The sequence below is a fragment of the Lissotriton helveticus genome, chromosome 11, assembly GCF_964261635.1.
Source record: "Lissotriton helveticus chromosome 11, aLisHel1.1, whole genome shotgun sequence".
Lineage (NCBI taxonomy): Eukaryota > Metazoa > Chordata > Amphibia > Caudata > Salamandridae > Lissotriton > Lissotriton helveticus.
In genome coordinates, this window is record NC_136072.1 from 886,229,878 (window position 1) to 886,248,350 (window position 18,473).

Here is an 18,473-nt window from a genome sequence, read left to right on the forward strand (position 1 = left end):
TAATCCAACATATTACACTCCAATCCAAAAATCTGAGAAGGGAACTAGTAACTTTCAGATTTTGTGAATTAGAAGTGCTGGATAACTTAAGCAGCCAATTTATTGAGGTCGGGTGGACGTAATGAGAAACAGGACACATACATGTGTCAGCAGACAGGCTGAGGGGATGAAAGACCAAGAAGAGCAATGAGATTAATTGAAAACACAATAAAGTGAATGATCATATCCAGGCAATCATCTGCATCTCACAAGACAGGACGATAATGTGTAGGTGGGACAGGAAAGGTGTTAAAATATCTATAGCAAGAGCACAGATAAAGAAGACTATTGTGTTCTTAAAACTGTAAAGAATCTTCCAACCCTAAATGATGGAAGTAAGGTTCAATATAATGATCTTTAAGGAGTGAAGACGTTCCATATGAACAAAAGTACTGTGACAGTGGGGAAGCCTTCAAGGGAGGAAAAACAGAATGTACAAGATTGGGCAAAGAATTCTGCGGTGAAACAGGGACAATAATGTGAAGGTATCTTAACGCTTCAGGTGTGCCAAGGAATTAAGTCTCTCGAGATGGGATGTCCAGAACCAAAGGCACGGAAGCATCACACATACTTTCCATGTGGGTTGTACATAGTTAAAAAATATGAATGACTTATAAGAATAATGCAGTTAGCAGAAGAACTAGATCTGGATACAACTAAAACTAATACAGTGCCAGGGTATTGAACCAGATTGGTCTTGGCTGAGTTAATGCGTTGTGAAATAGCTGCCAGACTTTGCACAAACTCAAATATATTTTTCCAAAGTATTGTTGCGTGTTGTAGAAGTTTGAAATCTTTGTTTAGAACCTCTTTAAAACACACAGAAACACCAGGATCCATTCTAGGCAATTCAAACCTTCAATATGGTCGAGAGTAAATTAGTCATCTGGTATAGAGAATGTGTTCCTAAATTATTGCTCTTCTATGAAAGGGAAGATCCTGTATTGCTCGGTTCAGAGGTATTTGTGACTTACCTGCTAACCTACAGCGTGCTGTGGTATCTGCAGCTATTTTTGCTTCAATGTTGAATTAGATTTTTTTTTAAAGATTCAAACATTGACATTTACTTAATTTACAATAAACTGATGGCATTAACAAAAGGAAGCTGGGTTCTGTTTGGGTAGATATGAATGAGGATCCTTATTGAGTTTCTCAAGACTGTAACTCTACTATTGCTTTGTCACAATTCAGTTAATCCAAATTCAAAACATGTTGGTGGCAAACCTCAAAAGTAGTCATCCATGTGGCACTCCTTACTCTTACAATGTGGGAGGCACAGGAAAAAGTATTTGCTGAGCAACCCAGAAGGGTCTTCGACTATACGAGGCACTGATATTAAAGAAGAGGGACAACAAGTAGGGAGTAACCGAGTCAGTGAGTTAACCAAGGAGGATGGGTTAGTAGGAGGCGTAAGAGGAAACAATTACCCCTTAAACTGGGCATGTTTAAGAAATATTTATTATTAGGGAAAGCTCAGCAGGGGGTAACATGGTCCAGCCGACAAAGTTCAGTATGATAACTTGCAGCGCCAGGTTATGTTCTGCTCATTCTTCCTTGTGTAGCAACAGTTTCCAATTACCTCATTTACATGGTACTGTATGTTTCTTTTTTTCCTGAGGAGTGCATCTGTGAGGCTGCTCACTTTCATTTCCCATGATGGATTAATTATATTGTGTTGCCACTACTTGGATCACTAGGGAATTTAATTAGATTCTGCACCACTTGGTCCAAAATATCCACACCTTTACTCTAAACTATCCCTAGAGGTCCATAAGCGTATATGATGGGTATCCTGTGATCCCGCTTCAGTAAGCTATTTTCTCCAGTCTTTTTCTTATTTGCTCTAAGGCTGGGTAGAGCTTTAGGAAGAAAGTGATGGAGTATATTCTCTTGTTTCCCTACCCGTTCTTCTGGTGGCCATCAGGATCAATTCTCTCATGTAGCCAAGCACTAATATGGTCACAGTTTCTACAGCATCCTCCCTTTAAACCTCACTGGTTCCTCTTGCTCATTGTCTCAAGCACAGGGTATTTTGTTTTCAATAAAAGACTGTTGGAAGAAAAGCAATTGGTTCTTCTTCCCACTCACCTTCTCGCATGTCCAAAAGTAAATAGGTTTGCTCATCGCTTCCAGCCATTTAAAAGTTTGTCAAAGTTAGCCAAAACATTGAATCTTTCAAGCAGTCCTGTTAGAACTGGGGGTCTCTAGTTGGCAGAGGTAGGTACCACTGTCCAAATAGGGACCCTTGCTTCTAGTCAGGGTAAGGAGGAAACCTCTGAGATAACCCCTGCTCGCCCCCTTGGTAGCTTGGCACGAGCAGTCAAGGCTTATCAAAGGCAATGTGTAAAGTATTTGTACCAAAACTCACAGTAACACAGTGAAAACACCACAAACTGACTCCACAACAGTTTAGAAAAATAAAGGTATTTAATCTAAACTGCACAAGACCAAAACAACAAAAATCCAACATACACAGTTCAAGAATATTGTTTCAAAAGAGTTCTTAACGTTGCGATAAAATAATCCACAGATGCGTGAAAAGTTCACAGTTGCGTCACGTTTAGCCAACAGTACCTTTAGATACGACAAGGTTCCAACAGCAGGAGCTGATGTGGTGGAAAACAAGCGATGCGTTGCTCCTGAGACCTTGGGGAGGCAATGCGACAACCCCGCTGCAGCAGCGGGCGTGTTGCGACTAATCCGATCTGTATGGGGAGGAAGGCCACTTGTAGGGATGCCGGTGCGTAGGAAGTTTGTTCTCGCAAAGGCACGATGCGACGATCTCGTAGGGGCTGCGACGATGCGCGATCTCTCTCTCGCAGCTCCTCGATGCAATGGCTCTGCGACGATGTTCGCAGTGACGTGATGCGGTCCGGAAGCAAGCGGTGCGGCGATCTCACCCAGCGACGACAGGCTCTGCGACGACACTCGCAGCGCTGGTAGTCTTCCCGCACGGGTCTGGTGCGTCTCGCTAAGGAAGGATGCGACGGCTCTGGCAGCGGCAACAGGAGCTGCGACGATCTCGGCCTTCGTAGCGGCGGGAATTTCCTCGCACTGTCGGGGATGCGCTCCGCAGCGAGCGATGCAACAACTTTTTCTGTAGCAAAGTCTTTAAAGCTTAGTTTCCAGCTTCCCAGCACATGTACAACTTCCAGATGCACCACACATGGGCCACACACTTCAGGAAGGACAGAACTCTCTCAGAGGAGCTCAGGAGAAGCGGAGGGTGAAGTCCTTTTGTGCCTGGGACTTCATAACAGGGAGCCAGCTCTTCTCAGGCCCTTGGAGATTCCTCCAAGCAAGGGGACACAGCACAAAGCAAAGTCCTTCCCCTCTCCATGGCAGCAAAGCAACAGCAGCGTAATCCAGCAGAGCAACAGCTGGACAATCTTCCTTCTTCAGTTTCAGCTTTCTCCTTGGCAGAGGTTCCTTCTTGATTCCAGGATGATCTAATTTTCTGTTGACAGGGGTCCTGTACTTATACCCCTAAAAGTCTTTGTTCTCTTTGTGCAAGTGGGCCCTGAGCCCGGTCTGAACCAGTTCTGGGTGTTCCTTGAGCACTTTGTTTTCCTGGATTCTCCTTTCCTTTCAGAGTGAGGGGCAGGGTCGTCAGCCGCCCAGCAGGAGGTGGAGCCAGCATTGTGGAAGGCAGGCACAGCCCTATTAAGACCCAGGTGCTATCTCCTCCCACCACTCAAGTTGCAAATGCATTCATTCAGCCTAGGGCTGACTCGGCCTGCCTCCTTGGGAATCCCCAGCCCCTGTCACTCTCAAACCAGACAGTCAATACACAAACAGGCCAAGGCACACAGGAAGGTCAGACAAGAGAACAGCAACTTTCTAAAAGTGCTGTTCTCAAACACAGGATTCAAAAACAACCTTTCCTAAAAGATGTGTTATTAAATTCTGAGTTCAGGGATACTAGACTCTTATATCCTATCTTGTTCCTATGGGAAGATATGCTGGTAGCCACTGTAGCCAGCATCCCCCATGATAGCCTATGCAGCAAGATAGCCTTGCTATAATGACAAGTAACAACCCCAGGCAAACCAAAATTCCAAAGTGCAAAGAAAACCAGCAAATTAAAAATGACACTTTACTAAAAAACGATTTTTATAAAAAAATCATCAGAGTATTTATTAATGTTCTTAATACAAATTACACAAAAAATGCATGTATTTTCTAAAAAACCATATACATAATTAAAACATACATGAACGTAAAGTTTAAAAATGATGGTACGGGTGAAGTAGTGATGGTTTCTTCAACGCGTTTCGACACCAAGTGTTTTCGTCAGGAAAGTACCATTATTTAATTAATCTGAAAGATTGGGCTTACGGCACTGCACCGTCAGGTTCTGATTTGTCTTAGTGATATTTGTGATAATTGAGCGAGCGTGTCAATCACCATGAAAACGCTAAAAATATTAGTACGGAAATTCCGCTGTTAACGGGGCTGATCGGACATTCAATTGTGCAGCACTCTGGCTGTCGTTTTAAAAGAAGGGCACAAATCTCTAATAGGCCAAATAGACCTTTGGAACTTATATATATATTGCCGAAATAACAAGGAACTGCACAGTGATAAATCGCGGTCAGCCTCACTGTTAGCAATTTCAAAGCATATCTTCGAGGGGCAATAATGGCCTCCTGGTGATTCCTCTTCTCTGGTTGGTGGCGGTCTGTTTTGGACCGGCACTGACCAGAGAAGAGGAATCACCAGGAGGCCATTATTGCCCCTCGAAGATATGCTTTGAAATTGCTAACAGTGAGGCTGACCGCGATTTATCACTGTGCAGTTCCTTGTTATTTCGGCAATATATATAAGTTCCAAAGGTCTATTTGGCCTATTAGAGATGAGTGCCCTTCTTTTAAAACGACAGCCAGAGTGCTGCACAATTGAATGTCCGATCAGCCCCGTTAACAGCGGAATTTCCGTACCAATATTTTTAGCGTTTTCATGGTGATTGACACGCTTGCTCAATTACCACAAATATGACTAAGACAAATCAGAACCTGACGGTGCAGTGCCGTAAGCCCAATCTTTCAGATTAATTATATGATGGTACTTTCCTGACGAAGACACTTGGTGTCGAAACGCGTTGAAGAAACCGTCACTACTTCACCCTTACCATCATTTTTAAACTTTATGTTCATGTCTGTTTTAAATATTATGTATATGTTTTTTTTTTTAGAAAATACGTGCATTTTTTGTGTAATTTGTATTAAGAAAATTATTAAATACTCTGATGATTTTTTATAAAAATCGTTTTTTAGTAAAGTGTCACTTTTAATTTGCTGGTTTTCATTGCACTTTGGAATTTTGGTTTGCCTGGGGTTGTCACTTGTCATTATATTGCAGGAAATTGATCCACAATCAGGTGGTCCTTGTTATTTACCATTGCAAGATAGCCTTACAGCAGTGAAAAACGAAAATGGCTGACATTCATTACCAGAGCATGTCACCTGCACAAGTACATGCTCTACCTTTCACATACACTGCACCCTGCCCAAGGGGGTACCCTGGACCTTCCATAGGGGTGACCAATGTGCACGAAAAGGGAAGGGTTAGGCCTGGTCAGTGGGGACACTGACCAGGAGGACATGGCAGTCCACAGACTGCACACAGGCGCTGCGGTGGCAGGCCTGAGACACCATTTTGAGGCTACTCATGTGGGTGGCACAATCAGTGCTACAGGCCCACTAGTAGCATTTGTCATCTTCAGCCCTGGCACACTCAGTGCACTTTACTAGGGACTTATTGGCGATACAAATATGCCAATCATGTACATCCAATCATCATAACAATTTACACAGGGAGCACTTACACTCTGACACTGACCAGCAGGGGCAGAGTGTCCAAAGCATCTAAACCAGCAATAAAGAAATCCAGCACAGCATCAAAAATACAGGAGGTAGAGGCCAAAAAGACAGGGGAAACCACGCCAAAGATGCCAGGTCTAACAAGTCCTATACACTCACTCACTATAGAAAGTTAGGACTGGGGCCTGGTGATGTCCCTAGCATTGTACTGTGTTATCTCCAGCTAGCTAATTTTATTCTCCAGCTGCACTACAGTATAATTTATTTAGAAAACTATACATGTTTTTGATATTTTCATAAAGTAACAAATATAGCAATTGTAGTGTATCAGCTTGACCAAGCATCCTCCATATTTTGCTTACTACTCTAATTGTATAACTGTTCCTACAAGATTGTTCAGCCAGCCATATGTATTGCTGAGCATAGTAATGTTGCGCTCTATTTTGAGAAGAAATTCCCACATGTGTGCTCGATGAAGTGTTACCCCCTTGGGGGCATTGAAAGCGCATAAGTATATTTTGCATTACTTCTTAATTTCTTTTCCTGAAAACATTTTCTGTTTCTGACCACTTTTGCTCTGTTAAGGCATTCTCAGGTCACAGACTGATTTAACTACCATGGGAGTAGGATTTGACGGTTTCACTAATCCAATTAGGGTGTGGCTGAGTCTCTGTTGCCACTGCCTTGGTGTACTACAGCATGCTTCCTCTAGTGGGCATCCTAACAAAAACTCCAGCAAGCAAGCCCTACAAGTGTTCCTGGCTCTCACTGTGCGTACAACATGACCGGGCCACAATTGACTACCAACAGGGCATTCCTTGTGTACTTCTGGATCTCAGCTTCTTTCTTACCACGCTGGTACAGCAATGTTAGAGTGCTCATCTTCCTCTAACCTCACTGATGTCATTTTTTGGCAGGGCACCGCACTGATTCTGTGCCTACTCGTTCTCATTTCATCCGGTGAACCACTTGTGGCACCCAGATCTCCACAATCCTTGGCTCATGTACCTCTTACTGGGTTTATTACCTCACTGTGCAATGGGGCTTTCAAGAATTGCAAGCCAATAGCAGATTTTCAGTAAGCAAGACCTTCTGTACGCAAGGTGGCACAAATCTGTAATGCTTCCCAAAAATTATATCCTAGATCTCCAACGTCAGAGGCCAGGGTCATTCATGTCAGTAATAATGTTCATTTCCCCTAATAAGCCATTGATTCTTAAGAGATGAAATATTTTAGCTCTAAAGCAGTACTTTACTCTTTCCAGACAAAACATCTCAACTACACATATCCACAGTTGTACCGACGCAGACATATTTAATACCACTAAAACCAAGTAGCTGTACTCTTCCAACAAATGATATCTAGTATCTATAATACTATAAAAAGCTTTAATATCTCCAGAAACAACACACACTTCAAAATCAAAACCAATTCAGCCTGGGTCTTAAAACTTATAAATGCACTATTTCAGAAAAGAAACATACCTCCAGAACCATAGAGTTGTACTCCTTGTCTTTGTAGAGTTGCTTGGCACAGGCAAGGATCGTAGACGTTTTTCCTGTTCCAGGTGGGCCATAGAACATCAAATGAGGCAATTTATCTTCACTGATAAACCTCTGAACTATGCGGAAGAAAGAAAAGTCGCATGCCAGTAAGTTTGAAGACAGAGCAGCAACCATGAAATACAAGACAAAGAGACCGGAATTGTGATGAGAGGGGATGATTCTTCTGCGAGTGCCCTAACTGAGGGCATTTTGAAAGTCTTTTCTTGTTTCCTGTGGCTTCTGATTCTTAAGCAGCTATGTGCATCCCCTCATTAGATAAATGACTTTGTGGCTCACCTGCCACAAAACAGGATGTGCTGGTGCAAGTGGAGCGGAGGGGGCACAGAGAAACACCCCCCCCCCTCCTCCACTGCGGTGGGACTGTTAAATTCTCTGCATTTTACAAATAAGGAGGTAGCTGCTGCGATAGGGCCTGCTCACAGTATCTGGTCTGGAAGCAAACGGGCCTGGGCATATGGTTTAGCTCTTGAGTTGCAGATCAGACCATGGCATGTGATGGAAAGGACAGGAAAGACTATAATATGTAGCTTATTACGATGGACCGCAATTGTCTGTTTCAATTCCGACCAGCTGATTATAAATCAGACGGGCGGAATTTAAACCGGTCGGGCATTCCGTCTGGTTTTCGACGGGCTCAAAGAGGCTGAATTGGTATTGTGCCCGTAATCCCAAAAGGCGGTCTTTCCACCCTTGGGATTACGATACTCTGCCTCCAGCAGGCTTTCCATGCAGGCCTTTCCGACAAGGAAAGCCTTTTGGAGAGCGAGTATGGGGGCCGCTCGCAGGGCCCACTTGTGTGCGCGGGCTCTAGTTGGAGGCCAAGGGGGCACTGTGATAATGTGTTCTTTCTTCTCCGTATTTCTTGCCTATCTCTTTAAGGTTGTAGAACCTTAACTGTTTTCTATTTCGAATGACATGATTAGTGTTGGCGAGTTGACCAAGTGTCCGTTGGTGGCTGAGGCAAATAAACCCACCTACTTACTTCACGTTCTCCAGTCTTCTTATTTCAAAATGTTATCAAGATGATCTATTGATTTATGGCAATAATATTCAGGAACATAATAAACGTGTGTGTGCTGTTTTGAAACGTTTAAATGAGGCTGGAATGTCTCTTAAAAAAATAAGTGTAAGTTTAGGGTAGAAGAGGTTAATTATTTGGGACATCGCATTACAGGTGAGGGTGTCTTCCCTAAGAAGGATTTGGTTGAATCTATTGAAAAATAGCAAGAACCTCTTAATAAGGAGGAGTTACTTTCTTTTCTTGGAATGGTTAAATTTTATGGGAAGTTTATTTGTAATTTTGCAGACAAGACGCATAATTTGAGGAGGTTGACTGCCAAGAATGTTGTTTTTGATTGGTCCTTTGAGTGCAAGAGTGAATTTATGAGTATCAAAAAAGAGCTTAACAAAGCTCCCTCTCTTCATGCGTTTGTTCCTGGTCTTCCTACATTTGTATTTACTGATGCAAGTGACAAGGGTCTTGGTGCGGTTCTTGTTCAGAAGAAGGATGGAAAAGATTCTCTTATTTGTTGTTCATCAAGATGTCTTAAAGGTTCGGAACTTAATTACTCTGTTATAGAGAAAGAATCTCTTGCCATTTTTTGGGCGTTAAGAAAGTTTAGAAATCTGATTTGGGGTTCTAAAGTGTGCATTCTATCTGATCACAAACCTTTAAGAGAAGTATTCTGAAAGAAAGGTTTAGATGCTATATCTTCTAGGATCAGAAGATGGGTTGTTTCGCTACAGGAATTTGATTTTGAAGTACAGTATATTCCAGGTGTGGCAAATAAGTCAGCTGATTGTTTATCAAGATTGGTTGATACGGAAAATTTTCTTGAAGATGACTTGAGTGAGATGGATGATTATATCAATGTGTGTGAAGTCACTGAAGGAGCAATAGAGGAGTCTGAATGAATGAAGGAATTGGAGAGAGATGAAGAGATATGTAGAGTTATTTCTTCTTTGAAAGGCAATTCTCGTTTGGAGAAGCCGTGGTCATTAGTCTCTGGTGAACTCTCAGTTACTGAAGGTTTATTAACTTGTGGTACGAAACTTGTTCCTCCTTTTGGAATTAGGAAAAAGTTATTGTCACATGCTCATTGTGGTCATTTGGGAATTGTGAAAACGAAAGAGATTCTTCGTACGCAATTTTGGTGGCCTGGTATGGATTTGGAGATAGAGAGGTTGGTCAGGGATTGCGTAGAATGCTGTGCAAGTGACAACATTTTAAAGGCTAAACAAATGCCTATGGTTAATAGAGTGTTGCCTAATCACCCTTGGGATGAAGTTGCAATAGATATTTTGGGTCCTTTGTCTGGTGTTTCAGATACTCCATATTTGGTTGTTCTAATTGATTTATATTCACGGTGGATTGAAGTAAGTGCGGTTAGAGAAATTACCTCTGATTCAGTCATCAAATTCCTAGAAGGATTTTCAACAAGGAAAGTTTTCCGAATAGCTTGTTATCTGATAATGGGCCTCAATTCTGTTCTAGTGTGTTTGCTGATTTCTTAAAGAAAATGTGGTATTGTACATAAAAGGTGTTCTTTATATCACCCTGAGTCTAATGGTGCAGTAGAAAGAGTCAATAAGACTCTTAAGGAGTCCATTCAGTTGGCTAGGTCTTCTGGTTTGAACTGGAAAGTCACTCTTCAAGACAGGATCAATGTTTATCGTGTTGCTCCTCATTCTTCTACTGGGAGGTCTCCCTTTGAATTATTCAAAGGGGGAGTTCCAAATACTTTATGGTGTCCTGGGTGGATGAAAAGGAATAAAGGTCTGGTGGATAACTATGTAGGTGAATGGAGAAACAAAGAGCTAGAAAAACAAATTGCCCGTAAAGACTACTTTGATAACAAAAAATGTGTTAAATATAATGAGGTCAAAGTGGGTGATTTAGTAAAAATTAAGACACCTGTAGGACACAAACCCTGGTCTAAATACACTGATGTCAGACCTGTCATTAAGGTTTTTAGGAATGCCATTAAGACGGGAGATGGGAGGATATGGACTAAGAGTCGTGTTATAGTGGTCAGTTCTAAATTATTAGTTTCTGATGCATCTATACATGACAATGATTCAAGTAGTAATTTTCATCACATTAACAATAGTTCTGGTAGTGGCTCAAACATGTTGTCATACAAAAGGAGTCAAAGAGCACACAGGACTCCAGTCTACTTGAGAGATTATGTTTAATTATTATTGTGAAGATTTATCACATGAAAAGTTGTTCTCATTTTTCTTCTTATTTTCTTTGGTCTTCCTTATTTTATTTCTATTTTGTTAGGAAGGAAGATGTGTGATAATGTGTTCTTTCTTCTCCGTATTTCTTGCCTATCTCTTTAAGGTTGTAGAACCTTTGTTCTGTATTCTATTTCGAATGACATGATTTGTGTTGGCGAGTTGACCAAGTGTCCGTTGGTGGCTGAGGCAAATAAACCCACCTACTTACTTCACGTTCTCCAGTCTTCTTATTTCATGTTCAAGACACCACAGGCACCTATGGTGCTCCTCTGTTAATCGCTGCACCCTGTGGCAGGCACCTTAATGTGATGTGCCAAGTGCAGTAATTTGATGACAAAATGTTACTATGTGCTTTATTGTGGAAGTGAAAAAAAGTGTGCAGGGGCAAACCGGTTCATGCAGTTGTGGTTTCTAAGAATAAATATTAATATTATAAAATCACATGAGGGGTACCACTCTAGAGCTCTTTTGAACATAAGGACATACGAATGCCATTGCAACCCCTTTTTTCCTCTCTTCTTTACTTTAGAATGCAACAGAAATGACTACCGAGTACATGGGTTACCTCAAACACCAGAATGCAATCCTCCTTCTCAATCAGACTAGCCCTGACTATCTCACCGTTTTAATTGCTGCTGTAACAGCATTGTTAATCAAGGTTGGTGGGGCAAAGCTCACGTAGCCCAAACAACTTGCTATTTTGCACATAGGCAACTTCTCTTTGCACTTCCCCCAAAAAGCACTACTGACTGCTTAATTGCACCTTAAGCTTTTAAACTCCCTCCTCGAAGTCCCATTATGCCCCAGGCCTACTTGCACCACAAGCCACAAAGTACCTTTAAAAGATATGCCAGGCCATTATGGCTTTTTAATTACATTGGAAACCTGCTTATTTTGCACACTGGTAGATTAAATGTCCATGCCCCTGACGATCTCACCACAGATTCGTTTTAATTGCTATTGTAACAATATTGTTCATCCAGGCTTGGTGGAGCAAAGACCCCTTGGCCTAAACATCCCTCTATTTCGCACATAGGTATCCTTAAATGTCTCTGCACTTCCTTAAAAAGTACGGAATGACCACCTAAATGCACTTTAAGTGTTTAAACTTCCTCCTCGATGCCACATTATGTCCTAAGCCTAAACTATAACCCAGCACATAGGGACTCAATCAGGAAAATGTGTTGATTCCAACCCGGTTATTATTTGGTGGCATCGCTATTGGAATTTTTTTAACTAGGTTTTATCATTGTAAAAGTTTTAATTAACCAAGCAATACTAAATAAACTTGAAACTGCAGAGGGTGGGGAGCGAGGCTTGACGCCAGTGGGTGGGTATTTTCTTTGAAAGGATGAAGTGAGGGGTCAGAGAATCAATAAGATCTGTGCAATTAGGTCATGTCACTCAAGGCATTAAAGGTGCCTGCCTTGTTCACATTTTCCCTGGCAAGGAGAGGTTTTTCAGACACTCCCTGCCGTATCCATTAAGAGAAGCTTGAATGATTCGTCGAGGCATCCTTTCTTGAAACTCCAAGTCCTCTCAATTACACTCTTGACTGTCCGTGTTTTGATGTGGACTGGGTAGCAAGAGTATAAATTAGATGGTAAATACAAGCGAACGTTCAAAATCTCTTCTGTTTGATCTGTGAAATGTTGGAATCGGCAAATTTGTGTTTTTCACAATCTGTGGGAAACGTGGTAATAATGCGACTAGAACCTTACATTAAGGACCGCCATAGTGTTACTTATAACAGAAGACCTGGTCCCTCACATTTAGCCAAGTTAAAATTGCTTCCTGTGAATGTCAAACCGCAGCTCTGTTGAACAGTAGCCCCTAAAAATATGCCCGCCGTGCTGCAAAGGGCAGCGGCCCCTTCTATACACGATTAACAGTTATTCTTAAAAGTGCACGTTTTGTCACAGTAAAGATGTAACAGTGCAGCTCTGGGACTCTTGTTATGTCGTTGTCAAAGCATAGAGAAGGGCCTGTCTGTGAAAAAACGACAAGTGTCTGACCTCAGGGCTTAAGAGCAGTACATGCCTGGTTGAACCCAAAGTCACAGAAAGGAGGACTAATGTATAACAGAAGTGATTTTTTGATAGCAATTTCACATTAATTTAGTATAAATACTTCAGGTTCTTTCCCTTGTTCTTCTTAAAACACTTATACCCTTTTTTAAGTTTTGTCTAATGTGGTACATAATTGCCTCCACTTTTTCTGTGGTTTTACTAATCTCGTCTGTAGTTACATTCCTTACATTACTGGCTTTCTGCTCGATGGCTATCCAGAAAGCACAAATATATCCGTGGGTCTTTTTTTTCCTTCAACCATTTAGACGTGCACTCCACAAACGGGGTTTTGCGTGCAGCTGCTACCTAAAATTAGGTATTGTAGAAAATCATTCAGAATATGTATTTCACAAGAATGAAATAGTGAAATGTCCCTACCATAGCTCAAACCTTTGGCATGCAATCTGCTCACAGCTTTTTTTTTTTAAAGTTTAAAAATAACCTTTATTGAATACCAACATTAGTTATACATCTCCGCTTACTGCCTACAACCGTATTCTGGCCGGCATAGCGACATTGCGAATGTGTAAGATGGATGTAATATGGGGGCAGGGGAGTACACAGCAAGCTGCCTACACTCCCTTCGGTCAGGCCGCGTTAGTTGGAGTGCTTGGCTACGGAGGCAGGATTATCATTGCATTCATATAATAACAAAAACATTAGCAAACAACTGTGGCATCATTAAGAAAACAATTCCACTAATGTGTTATTCACTAAAGAAGTATGACCACAATGAAGGGGTGTTTCGGCATATAGATAATGTGGCGATGACACATTGTTCAGTGTCTTCCAGTGCGTGATAGGTGCGTGCTCTGCTGGAGGGTTATCGTCAGGGGGCGGGTGATATTCCTCATGAGGTTTCCGCATTATTGTCTGTGGCATGTTCCAATAAATAAGTCTGCAACAGGCCCCAGATATCCCTTGGGCGTGATGATGGGGGTTGGAGCTCTGCATAGGAGCTCTGCATAGGTGTGTAACTGCTCCTGGCAATATGTAAGATCCTGGAGCCCGTCCTTAAATTTCGGCGCTCTCCCTCTCCCCCATTTCCAGGCAATTTTCCTTTTGGCGAATAGTAGTGCCATGGAGGTGTACTTTCGCATTTTTGCGGCAATGGGTTCAGTGTAGCCCAACAAGGCAGTAAGGGGGTCTGTAGGGACATGCAGGCCTGTCATGAGATCTAATGCAGCCAGTACCTCTACCCAGTAGCGTTGTATAGGTGGACAATCCCAGGCTAAGTGTCTAAAGTCAGCCCCTTCTCTACCGCAGCGGTCGCAGCAATTGTTGTCACGTAGCTTCAACCTGTACAGTTGCGCTGGTGTATAATATAAACGGTGTAGGTATTTGTAATGTATTATTCCGAATCTGCAGCTAGTGGAAATTTCCCCTGTCTGTACACAGCAATATGTCCACTGTTTGTCGGTTATAGGGTGACCGAGTTCTTGCTCCCATTTGCCTTGGGCTGATGGCGGGTCGTATTCTCTGTTGGTTTGGACGGTTCGATACAATTTCGATAGTATATGTGCAGGGGCATCCTGATGCAGCAGTATATGTAGCGGGGGCATCACTGGGGGTTCCAGGTTGAAAGTGGGTGTAGCAGCTTTCATGTCTTGTCGGAGTCTGATGTAGTAGAAGCGGTCTAGGGGAGTGGGGTTGACATTTTTAAAAAAATTGTCGCTGGTGCTGAACTTCCCATTAGTATAAAGGTGTCCCCAGGTGTGTATAGAGAGTTTGCGGAGGAGCTGGCGACAGCCGCCCTCCTGCGTGACTGGGAGGTCCTGTCACCCGAAAAGGGGCAGGTGAGGAGAGTACAGTTAGTTAATTTGGCTAGGTCGTGCCATGCGCTGATGGTACATTGAACGGTGGTAGATGTAATATGTCTGGGGATCGCGGGGACGCTGAGATAGGCGGTGCTAGGAATGGGGTGCATGTAGCCATTTTCAATCTCCCGATGCGACATGAAGGGGGGGGCTTTATCCAGTATGTAGCATAGTGTGCCTGTGCGCAGCTAAAATATAATTTGATGTCTGGTGCTAAAAACCCACCCGTGTTGAAATGGTGCGTGAGTGTGTCCCATTTGAGCCTGGCCTGTTTCTCACGCCATATTAGTCGTATAAGTTGAGTCTTAATGGCAGGGAAAAAGTGACGGCTAAGGGCATATGGGATGTTGACAAATAAGTACAGGAGTTTGGGTAGAATGACCATTTTAATTAATGCTGCTCTACCAGCCATGGATAGGGATAGCGTTATCCATCCTGTAATTTTATCAGTGATGGAGTCTAATGTGCGTCCGTAATTAGCTGTCATGAGTTAATCGCGAGCGCGAGACAGTGATACTCAGATAGGTGAGAGTGTCATCGCACCATTTAAGGGGGAAATCAGGGGTAAAACTTATGGTGGATTCAGTAAGAGGATATATCTGGGATTTGGACCAGTTGATGTTGACCCCCTATAGTTGCCCAAACAGAATAAATTAGCGGAGTATGGGATTCAAGTTGATGTCAGGATGCCATAAGTATAAAGTGATATCGTCTGCGTATAAGGATATGAGAATCTGCCGCTCTGGGTAGATGATGGCGTGGTCTTGATGGGGTTGTCTGATTTTAGCAGCGAGGGGTTCAATAGCCAATGCAAATAAGAGAGGGGAGAGGGGACATCCCTGCCTGGTGCCTCTCGCCAATGGGAATGAGGAAGAGCATAGGCCATTTACCATTACGGTTTCGGGCTGGACTGTTCCCATGAGGCACAGGGTCAGACTGATTTGCATATGGCCATGTCTGAACTGGGGTGGCAGAGTGAGCTAAAGAACGGTGATGGATTAAACCCAGATATGTTGACTGGGTGTGAGTGTTTGATTGGTCCAGATGCTCCGTCCATCACCACCCCCTTTTGTACCGATTTACCATTACGGTGGCACGGAGTCCAGTGTATAAAAAGTATATCCAGGCCAGAAGTGGTGGGGGGGGGGGAGGAACCCATGCGCACCAAGACAAAGGAAAGATAATCCCATTCCAGGGAATCGAATGCCTTGGTGGCATCAAGGAATATGGTGGCCGCGTTTTCCACGGGGTCAATGTCGTGAAGTAAAGCGAATAGTGTTCTCAAGTTGTGGGCTGTGCTCCTAGTCGGGACGAATCCCGCTTGGTCCGGGAGGACCAGCACTGGCATAAGGGGGCTGATGCGGTTAGCAATTAGTTTGGCGAGAATTTTGCCATCTACATTTATAAGAGAGAGGGGCCTGTACGATACTAATTGAGTGGGCGATTTACCTGGCTTAGGCCATGAAATAATGAGAGCTTCATGCATTGTACGAGGCAAAATGCCGGTCTCAAGGGCCTCAGCACCGGAATAATGAGATGCTTATACAATTTATAGAATTCAGCCGGTAGGCCGTCAGGCCCCGGAGCTTTGCCAGATTGCAATTGCATGATGGCTGAGATTATCTCATTTTCATGGTGGGCTAGAAGCAATTCTCTTTGGATATTTCCTAGCCAGGCTATGGCAGTGTCCTCAAAAAATGATTAAAAATCTACTGGAGAGTGGCGGTGGGTGGAGTACAGATCTTTATAAAATTGCTTAAACGCGGCTAAAATATCCGAGGAGTTTCTATGTGTCAGTCCGTCTTCATCTTCAATTTCAAATACCGTGTTGGTGAAGCGTGGAGGGCGGACAGAGCTCTACCCGGTCTCTCGCCTTCCCCGTACTGCCGAACTTTGTGATATATTGCCCATAAATTTACACTTGCGTTCTTCAGTTTCTTGGTAGTCACTGAGTAGCGCGCGCAGTTGTGCCTGCAATGTGGGAGAGGGCGCGGTCTGGAGATCAGACTCCATTTGCTTGATTTCTGCCTCTAACTTGTGGAGCATGTCTTATGTCTTTCAATACCCCGCCACTTTTTGCTGGGCAGATGCCCTCTATGGTGACTTTAAAAGCCTCACATATGGTAGAGTATAGAGGAACAGAGCCACTGTCACGAAAGACGAAGTCCTATATTTCTTGTTCCGTTTAGTCTTTAAAAACGGGGTCAAGCAGTGACTGCGGATTAAGGCGCCATGCTAAATAAGGGGGCTCCTTTTGCAGCAGGGTGAGAGTCAGCAACACAGGAGAGTGGTCCGAATATGTGCGTGGTAAATAAGTGGTGCGTGCCGTCAAAGTTGCCAGTCCCCTATCGACCAGCCAGTAATCTATGCGCGACCAGGAAGCGTGAACGGAAGCGTAGCAAGAGCCCTGCTGTGTCAGTGGGTGGTGAGTTCGCCACGGGTCCGCGAGGCCATTTTCCTCCACAATGTCCTTGAGGGCTCGCAGCGCAGCTGTGTATTGGTGTGATTGCGGGTGCGACCCATCTAGGCTAGGATTGAGTGTGACATTAAAATCTCCCCCCCATATCAGGTGTGTAGTGTCTACATCTTGTACCTTTCCCCACAACACCCGGAAAAACTCTGGGTCGTCCGAATTTGGGCCATAACACAATACCATGGTAATGGATTGCCCTGATAGCCTGCCCCACATTACGTTATACCTCCCTTGCGGGTCTGCATAGGAGCCAATGGGAGTGTGTGTTTTAGCAACACAGAAGTGCCTCGGGCATATGAGAAATTACCGAGAAGCCCCTGTGACTAGCTCAGCGAGTGGCAAGGTAGGGGATGAGTTGGGAGAGGAGTGTGTTTCCTGCAGCACAGCGCAGTGGATGCTGTGGCGATCCAGATAAGCAAGGATATGATGTCGTTTCCGGGGATCTCCTAAGCCACTCACATTCCATGATAGGAAGTTATATTTGAGCGTTGAGGGACGGGTCTCTTACATATTCGCAATAGAAAAGATCGTGATAGGCCATAGGAATCGTGTCAATGCCAGAACAAAAAGTAACATAAAAATCAATCCCCGAACCCTCCCTACTCCCACAACAGCAAACCCAGCCTGCTGTGCCCCCCCACCCCAACAATCCCTCAAGTCCCAGTCCCAACCGGGTACAGTGAAAAAACATTACAACCACGTTGCACAAAGTCTTGTGTTAGGGTTCACCTGGTGGGTAGCGGCCAGAGGGCAAACCCGGTCCTCCTCGCGGTGGCGAGGGTGTTGGGGCATAGAATCTTAGGTTCATTCGGGCAGTTTAAATGGTAGGGTTCGCAACCCTAAGCTAGTAGAAGGTTCGCAGTGTAGGAGACACAGCTAACATGCCAGGTCAGGCTCGGGATTTACCAAACTGTCACTGGGTAGAGGATTACATGTCTAGGCTCCTTGTTATGGGCTCCCACAGTGATAAGGTTCGTATCTTATGAGAAGGGGAGTCATGCCCATCGTCTTCAGTATGTGTGTGGCCACCGCCATCTCAGCTAGGAGCCTGATAATCTGTCTAGCGGGCGTGTCCAGCCGAAAGAGGGGCCTGACAGTGTGTTACAGTAGGGCCAGTTACTCAATGTCCGATGCACTTCTGTTATCCTCCTCCCGCCTCATAGGGGAGAGGCGACCTCTGGATGCTTTCGGTAGGGTCTTGAAGTCTTGAGCATGTTGCGGGTTTGTAAAGAAGTGCTGCTTCCCTTGGGCTGTGACCTTCAAACGAGCTGGGAACAGCATAGCGTAGGGGATTCAGAGTTGCTGAAGTTTCTTTTTAACCTAAAGAAATTTACGCCTCTGCTCCTCCACAGTAATGGTAAAGTCCAGATATATGGAGATCTCGGTCCCTTCATGAATGAGGCGGCCTTTCTCTCTAGATAGGCGGAGGGCAGTGTCTCTTTCG

The 18,473-nt window shown here is 43.8% G+C and overlaps 1 protein-coding gene across 1 annotated transcript in view; it reads right to left on the reverse strand.

The window, feature by feature from the left end:
* RFC5 (replication factor C subunit 5) overlaps positions 1–18,473 on the reverse strand; it is a 149,758-nt gene that overhangs the window by 115,936 nt on the left and 15,349 nt on the right. Inside the window, exon 3 of the mRNA XM_078667118.1 lies at positions 7,347–7,483. Within this exon, the coding sequence (XP_078523244.1) occupies positions 7,347–7,483 (137 nt within the window). The remainder of the gene's footprint in view (positions 1–7,346; positions 7,484–18,473) is intronic.